Genomic DNA, 8,904 nt, shown 5'->3' with positions numbered 1-8,904 from the left:
AGTCTATGTATGTATGGGTTCTGCTTCCTCAATCACCTGCCCATGGAGAAGTTTTGCGGGGCGGTGTGTGGGGGGTGCATTCATTCTAAACATATATAGACTTATTGTCTCTAAACAATACAGTATAATAAGCATATATATAGCTTGTACATTGTGCTCTGTATTAAAATGAATTTGGAGATGGCTTAAAGCACATGAGGCTGTGCTAGTTTACACCATTAAAATGGTACTTGGGCATCGTTGGATTCTGGCATCTCTAGGAGTCTTGAAACCAGTGTTGTGCAGATAACAGAGATAATATACTTCATACCAAACTATTTGCAGGAGTTTTCCCTGGGTATCGAAGCTGTATTTCCGTAATAGTTCATTCTTTTAACATTGGAGTGATGGCTTAGCTGTGCATGATTCTTGGTTTTAATTATTTTCCATCAAGTTTTTAAAAGACAACTCTTTGTTTTCAAACATCCTGTTAAAAATGTGATATTGTTCTTATTTCTATGTCCTAATATGTGATCTCTTCTTTCTTTCTGGAAGATTATAAATATCAAAGAAAAGCTTAGAAAAATGTTGTTACAATTTTAGGTATAAGTTTTCTTTTTTCCTTTCAGCAGTTTTTGGGTCTTTTAAATTTAGAATGGTTGCTTTTAATTGCTAAAACTTGATTTCTCTTTTTTATTTTTATTGTTTAGAGATTTCAGTTTTTCAGTTTGGGTTGGCTAAATCACTGTTAACTTGTCCTCCATTTAGCTTAGACATGCTGATATAATTTTTCTAAATAAGAAAAAATTATAACCAGTTTCTTATAGTAACTTTTAAAAACAAACTATTTGCAGCAAGGGAACTAGCTGTTATCCGTATAGCAGACAGGGTTATAGTTCTGTAGGTGTACAGTTTTTATGTTCGGGTTTCATGTTGACAGTGTAATTTACACTCTGCTTTACTGGTGTCCTCATTTGTACCATATGAATTTTCAGACATGTTTAATAAAGGACCACATTTATATGTGTTTCCTCTAGATAGTGGAGTTGGAGCAGGGATTGATTCATATTATGAGTATCTGTTGAAAGCCTATGTCTTGCTTGGAGATGACAGTTTTCTGGAAAGATTTAATACAGTAAGTTGATTTATTTTTCTATTAATTTGATAGCTAATTTCATTTGAGTTCAAGATTGGTGAAAACTTAACAACCTAAATGACGTTCTTAAAAGTCTGTCTTTAAATGTGTCGTAGTGTTTTGTCAACACTCTCTGATGTTGGACAGGGCAATAGGTAAGTGAAATACACTCCAAAAAAGTTTCCTTTTCATCTTTTATCAGAAAATCTGTAAATCGGGCAGTGTATGATATGCGGGTACATTTGGGTTTTACCTAATCTTGTTTTGGACACAGAAGACAATTACTGGAACGAGATAGAGCTAGCTTTCACTTTGGGGTTCCAATTCTATTTGAAAGGTTGGAAGTTTGACCTCGTCTTTGATCATACCAGACAAGCAGGTTTGGGTAGTGTGTATTCATTTCAAAGGTGGGTGTCCTAAGACTGGACCACAAGAACCACAGATAGAAGCTTTGGGAAAGGAGATGGTCGGCCTCATCCTCGGGTTGCTTTTGTGATTTGAAGCAAGCTAAGATTAGCGTAGCAAACTCATCAGCTGTCACTATACTCACTTCAGCTTTTTGTTTTCCCCCACTCATCAGTTCACCCACATTACATATGTGATATGTTTTGATATTGTAGTTAAAAGTAGGAAAGAGACCTTAGTTTACATCCTGTTTGGACAGCATACCGGTTGTGTCACTTTGGGATGGGTGAGCAACTCTGGTTGCCTTTTCCTCATCTACAAAATGGGAATACTAGTGCTTTTATTCCTAGTGTGTGGGGAGACTACAAGAGTTTTTATGTACAGAGTGATTAGAACATAGCTAAACAGATGCAGATTGTCAGTAATAGCGATTAAATACCAGATGAGCCAGCAAAACAGCTTATTTAAAGTCCTGTTAAATTGGAGCTGGAGAGATGTCATCGTGGTTAAGAGCACTGGCTGCTTTTGCAGAGGACCTGGGTTCAGTTCCCAGTACCCACATGGCAGCTCACAACCCCCTTAACTCCAGTTCCAGGCGATCCAATGTCTTCTGGCCTTTCTAGGCACCTGATGGGTATGTGGTACAAAAATATGCGTATAGGCACTCACATGCTCATCAAGTCAAAGTAAATAAAACATTTTAAGTCCTAGTAAATTTTTGAATACTAGAAGAAGAAGAAGAAGAAGAAGAAGAAGAAGAAGAAGAAGAAGAAGAAGAAGAAGAAGAAAACTGTCTATATATTTGCTGATAGTAAGATTTTTTTTACTTTTTAGAGATGAAGTAGGACAGGTAACTCTTGGTTGGGTCATTAATTAATACAACTTGTCCTGTTTTCAAAGCTGAGACATATGTAAGAAAAGCAGTTAAACAAAGGGAAAAGGGAGATTCCAAGAACAGAAAAAGCAGAGCTAGCAGACCATAAGAGTGGTAATAGTGATTGTGTGCATTAGTTTGGGTAGTTATGAGTACCAGAATATTGTGTTAGCTGAGAAGGGACCGTATTCCCTAGATAAAAGAAAAAAAAAAACAAAAACCTGAACTCTGTAAGATGGAAGCTGTGATTTTGTTCTGAGGGGACCAGAGACCATCACTGGGCCACACAGGCACCCTAACCATCCTGACCTAATGATAGAGGTGCCCAGATCTGTTTCTCAGAAGACTCTACCCCTGCTTTTACTATGTGTATGTGTTCATATGTGCACACGTGTGTGTGTGTGTGCATGTGTATGGAGGCCAGAAGATGATGTTGATGTTGTCTTCAGTTGCTGTATGCCTTACTTTATTGAGATGGAATCTCTTCACCAGACCTAGAGCCCCCCAGTTTGGCTAGACTGCCAGGCCGGCAAGCCCTGGGTGTGGGGGGGTCTTCTGTCTCTGCCTCCTGAGCACTGGGATTGGAGAGTGCTGCCACACCTGGCTGTTTCTATGGGCCTGGGTATCCGAACCCAGGTTCTCATTCCTTGCAGCAAGCACTTTACTGAATGAGGGATCTGCCTGCCTCCAGAAGGTCTCTTATTAATTGTTGTCTCTAATATGCGGCCTTCTAAAGATAGAGAGAGGATCGTGTATGTAGCTTAGGACACCTTTGAACCCTTCCTCCTACCTCAGCCTCAGTGCTGGCGTTGTGGGCACATGCCGCTGCACCTAGTCTCGTTTCCTTTAAATCCGTTCAGCATCTTAGTAGATATTTGTATGAATTGTGTGGTCAATCTCTCTCTCTCTCTCTCTCTCTCTCTCTCTCTCTCTCTCTCTCTCTCTCTCTCCACCCATGTATGGTGTGTGCACATGCCCTAGGTTTGAAACCTTGGGCATTCTAGACAAATGTTCTTCCACTGAACTAAACTCATACTTCTGCATCTGACTGAGAAAATCTATAACAGTATATGTAATTTCTTTCCATCTAAATATTTACATAATCAATTGACATATAAGGAATTTACATACCTATATATATTCAGACTTAATTTCTTTACTGTGCCATATAGTATTTTTTTTACATACTTTCACGAACACTTTGTTGTGATCTTTCAGCATTATGATGCCATAATGAGGTATATTAGCCAGCCACCTCTCCTACTTGATGTGCACATCCATAAACCCATGCTGAATGCTCGGACCTGGATGGATTCGCTGCTTGCCTTTTTTCCAGGCTTGCAGGTAAACCATTTTCCTAATACTAGGATAAAATTATTTTAATTAAGTGCATTTGTGATCTCTAAAATCGAATGATAAAGTTATCATTTTAAGGTTGTACTAACTTGTAATGTGATGGTTATAGATGAAATTAGCTCATACTTACTAAGTGATTTTATTGTTGACATCTAGGTTTTAAAGGGTGATATTAGACCTGCTATTGAAACTCATGAAATGTTATACCAGGTGATTAAAAAACACAATTTTCTACCAGAGGTAAGCAAATAATATATTTTTATATGTCTATATCACCTATATGTATTTATAATTTCTAATTTAAAGATAGAATGTGTTGTCCTTAGATGTGGCTACTCCTTTAGATTGATTTTTTATTATATATATTGTATCTTCTTTTCTTTTTTGTGTTGAGAGGTCTAGTTTCGGTTAATGATGATACTGCTATAAAAGTCCAAGCTTACTGTTTCTCAGCCTGTTTCAACTCCGGCCATTGCAGTATTCGTCACCACCACCCCTTGTGGTTTGGCTTCTTTTAGACAGTTGTGCATCCCTGGGGAACAAACGGAGGCCCTTGTGCAGGCCAGGAAGTGCTCTGCCACTGACCTGTATTCCCAGCCCTAACCTGTCTCATTCTGACTTTCAGAACAGCTGTGACTTTTTTGCAATTGTGTGCGAATGTGCGTGTGCAGAGCGGGTGACTGAGGGAGTGTGTGTGTACCACAGTGCCCGTGTGGAGCTCAGAGGACTATATTTGTGTGACTTTCTTGTGATTGTGTGCAAATGTGCGTGTGCAGAGTGGGTGACTGAGGGAGTGTGTGTGTACCACAGTGCCCATGTGGAGCTCAGAGGACTATATTTGTGTGACTTTCTTGTGATTGTGTGCAAATGTGCGTGTGCAGAGCGGGTGACTGGGGGAGTGTGTGTATACCACAATGCCCGTGTGGAGCTCAGAGGACTACATTTGTGTGGCCTCTTTTCTCCTTTACTTTTATGTGAGTTCCAGGGATTGAACTCAGGTGGTCAGTCTGCACGGCAAGCCTCCTGATGTGCTGAGCCATCTTGCTGGCCCTCATTTTAACTTATGATGCACACCATCTAGGGAGATCTTGTTATCATTTATAATCGGAAGCTTGTTTGATGAAAGTTATGCACATTAGATATAATTTTGGTTATCATACACTCATCCTAAAAATTTTGAGAATATCTTCATACTGACTGAAAATTACTTTTCTTTTAAAACAATATTACATTCATAATAGATGTCTTTGCTACACTGACTTGAAAAGATACTGATAGCATGCTTTTTGGCTTTCCAGAAATACACCTTTACAAGTTTTGTAACATGTTCATAGCCGCCTTCTTTCTGTTCTCAGTGCAGTACCTAAGCTTTCCGTTAACACAGGTGTTTCCTAAGGCGTTAGCTCTGGAAAGTGTAGTTTTATTAACCTTCAGGTGCAAGGCTGTGCATTATAAACAACTTATGTTCATGTTGAATCACATGAGGTTTCAACTAGATACACTGATCACAAATGAAGTTTTCTTTTATTCTTTCATTTTTTTTTTTTTTTTTTAAAGAAAAAAACTGTTGGAACTAAAGAGATGGCTCAATGCTTAATGCACTGCACTGGCTGCTTTTCCAGAGGACCTAGGTTTCATTCCCAGCACTACGTGACCATTCACAGCCATCTTTAACTCCAGTGCCAGGGGATTCAACACAGACATACACATAGGCAAAACACCCATACACTTCAAATAAAAAATTTAAGAAGAACATTCTTGGCTGTTATTGATTAAATTTTAAATAGACAAATTTTAATTTTAAGTAATTCCTTGATTTATTTTACTGAGGATTTGATATTATTATAAAAGTAAACAGGCTACAATAAAATATACATACTTGAAAGTACATAGAGTAGAAAATGCATAGATGAAAATAGAATAGGAAATAAAGAGAGTAAATTTTAAATATCCTCAAAAAATGGTGTTAGATAAAATATGTATTAATTGACTTGATTTAACATTTCACTGTGTGTAGGTACATGAAAACAGTAGACTGTCCATAAACACAGTATTGTCAACTAAAGAAATGAAAAGGAAATCAGAACACCAGAGAGGTACTAATTCAGAGAGAAAAGGAAAGAAACAAACAGAAAATGCAGTTATCAGACAGTGTAGGATGGGTTTATTGGCATCACTCAGTGCCATTACTGGGTTTTTCTGGTTTTATTGTTGGTCCAGTTGGTGATTTAAGAGGTAATGTAGAGCTGGGGAGCTGGTTCAGTTGGCAAAGTGCTGGCTATGCAGCTCTGAGGCCCTGAGTTCAGTCCCTAGACCCCATATTAGTACACCCCTGTAATCCAGAGCTAGAGAGACAGACTCCCTGGCCAGCCACCCTAACCTACTCGGCAGGCCCCAGGCCAGCGAGGCCCTCTGTCTCAAAAGGTAAAGTGGACAGCACCAAGGAACAACACTCGGGGTTGACCTCCACACGGACGTATGTGAACACACACACACATGAACGTGGACACACAATAACAATACCTCATAAGCTTGGTTAAACAGTCTTCCTAAAAATGAGCTAGTATTTTAGCAACAGTAGTCAGTATATTAGGAATGAAAATTTACCATGACTCATGTTAATTATTTTTACCTCTCTATGTACTGCTTTATATTCTAGAACTGCTTGTGTGATTCTCAGTCACATTTTCATGCTTTCTTATCTGTCGTTCTCTACAGGCATTTACTACAGATTTCAGGGTCCACTGGGCTCAGCACCCTCTAAGGCCAGAGTTTGCAGAAAGTACCTACTTCTTATATAAAGTAAGATAACTTACGTTCTTGGCTTTCCCCTACTTGGTGTTGGCTCTCTTGCTTTTTTATAATAAAAATGAGTATTTACAGTTATAGTGGTTGGATATATCATTATTTGCACTCATTTAGCCCATGAAATTATAGAAAGATGGAAGATTTGTTGTAAGCTGATGCCTTTTCAAAAGTGCTTCTGAAGATCTAGATAGAGGCTGCAGCTCCAAGCAGCAGACACAGGAAATTGAGATCCTGACTGTGCTATGAGTAAGGCCCCTCCTGAACACCGTGAACACTCTGCTGTAAGGAAGAGGGCCGACGAACAAAAAACCAAACCAAAACAACCACTTCTGTGAAGGTTTCTCTAAAGGGAGGCTTTGTTTATGGATCTGCATCCTAAAGCAGCCGCCTTTAGGGAGCTCTTTTGAGCACTTAGAAATGTAACTTAAAGGCTGAGGTCTATGGTTTGAATTGTTTAAGGAATTCTGTGATCAAAGCCGTAGTGTATTTTCAGATTTATGTCCTGGGTAGCATGTATTCCTGTGCCCAGCACAAGGCCTGGCACCTGGTCAGCACCCAGGAATTCCTGGAGAGGTGAGTGGGTGTGTGGCAGCATGTGTTATGTCTATATTCTCCTTTTAATATTCCTTTTAATAGGCTACAGGAGACCCTTACTACCTTGAAGTAGGAAAAACACTTATTGAGAATTTGAACAAGTATGCTCGAGTGCCTTGTGGATTTGCTGCCATGAAGGATGTTCGCACTGGGAGCCACGAGGACAGGTAAACAAGCACTACTCCCTTTCCTCAGCCACCACACAGCACAAGGTACAGCGCTTGGGAGGCTTCAGAGAAACAGTGTAGTGTACTGGAGGGTGCAATCCTTAGTTCACTGTGCTTGTTTGTAAACACTCTCGGATCCACTGCATTTGAATTGTTTGAAAAGTGGTATGTGTGTGTGTATGTGTGTATTTTTGTTGTTGTTGTTTTTGTCATAATGCTTGGTGTGTAGTAGGTACTCCAATGATTTTTAAGTAGATATGTGAATATCATATATCAGAACCTGTTATTAGGGACATTAGAAACATTGTCTCCTGAGCTGTAATGGTTTTTTAAACATTATGTAAGAGAAATTATCAAAATAATGAAAGAGCTGGATTGTAGTTTGTATTCAGTCAATAATTCTTCAACAACCTTATCATAGTCAGTGTGTGCGCTGATTCTGTCCCTAGCAGGGAGCCCAGTGGTGGTTTCTGTTTCACTGGATACTAGATAGATGTGGGTACCATGAAGTGCTCACGTGATGAAGGGCACACACATTGATCAGGGTGGTCGTCACTAACATTTCTGCTATCCAAAGATCACTTATGTAGTCTTCACATTTCTGAATGACCACTGAAGCTTGTTTTTGCACTTGGCTAGCAAACATCCGTTTTGTAAATATTCACGAGGCCCGTCATGTGCCGACATTATACTAGTTTTAAAGATTAGACATAAAGTCATGTCCTTTGAGCTACTGAATTAGTGAAGACAAGCATATATAAACAGACTTCAAATGTGCTGCAACCATGTAAGCTGGTATGCGATCTTCACTGAAATGTTTCTGGAGAATCCTGAGTCCTCACGGATGAGTAAGAGAAGGGAAAAATGGTCTTAGACAAAAGCACTGAAGACATGAGGAACACAGTACTCATAATCTCACGAGACTGGCCCTCAGCCCTTCTCTCAGAGTGTTTCAGAGAGAGTTCCTTAGGCCTGGGACCCCTCCCCTGACTGTAGCTGATGAGGAAAAGCGAGGCTTTTGGAAGTGGACCTACAGATAACAGCAGAAACGGAAAGCCAAGACTGCTAACACTTCTGCTCTCCAGGTGCTCCTCTGAGCACTTCATGTGTTTACCTCGTTTGATCCAGCAGCCCTTGGGAGTATGATTCCATCCTAATCCTCATTTTAGAGATGAAGAACCCAAGGAGAAGTAATTAGAGGACTTGTTCAAAGGCATCTGATGAGGCTAGTTGAGAATCCTAATCAGGACATTGGCATAGAGAACCATGATAGAGCTGCAGTTTATTCAGTGAACAGTAGTTAAAGCACTACTCTATGCCAGGTGCTGCCCTAAGTGTTAGGGTTGATAGATGAGACCCACTCGTGGCCCTGCCATGCTTTGCAGTCGGTGAGCAGGTAGCTGTGTAAAGAAATGAGCAGACAGGATAGGTGCTATAATACAAAAGGGACACGCTGAGGGATTAGAGGTGTCTGTGATTCAGTCTGTTCAACGGTTTCATCCCTTAGGATTTACCAACCTTCTTTTCTCCCTCACTCCCAGGTACTTCTTTCATGGCATTGTTGCTGGGCTTCTTCCCACGGCCTT

General features: G+C 39.9%; 1 protein-coding gene across 2 annotated transcripts in view; it reads left to right on the top strand.

The window, feature by feature from the left end:
- The window catches only part of Edem3 (ER degradation enhancing alpha-mannosidase like protein 3), a 66,194-nt gene that overhangs the window by 35,546 nt on the left and 21,744 nt on the right, over positions 1-8,904 (top strand). For both annotated transcript variants that reach the window (XM_059280453.1, XM_059280452.1), the window contains exons 9-13: positions 1,017-1,114; positions 3,612-3,737; positions 3,906-3,989; positions 6,468-6,551; positions 7,194-7,318. In XM_059280453.1, coding sequence (XP_059136436.1) covers positions 1,017-1,114; positions 3,612-3,737; positions 3,906-3,989; positions 6,468-6,551; positions 7,194-7,318 — 517 coding nt within the window. The remainder of the gene's footprint in view (positions 1-1,016; positions 1,115-3,611; positions 3,738-3,905; positions 3,990-6,467; positions 6,552-7,193; positions 7,319-8,904) is intronic.

The sequence above is a fragment of the Peromyscus eremicus genome, chromosome 15, assembly GCF_949786415.1.
Source record: "Peromyscus eremicus chromosome 15, PerEre_H2_v1, whole genome shotgun sequence".
Classification (NCBI taxonomy): domain Eukaryota; kingdom Metazoa; phylum Chordata; class Mammalia; order Rodentia; family Cricetidae; genus Peromyscus; species Peromyscus eremicus.
The sequence above is the reverse complement of the archived record's forward strand: the minus strand, read 5'-3'. Positions and strand labels throughout refer to the sequence as shown.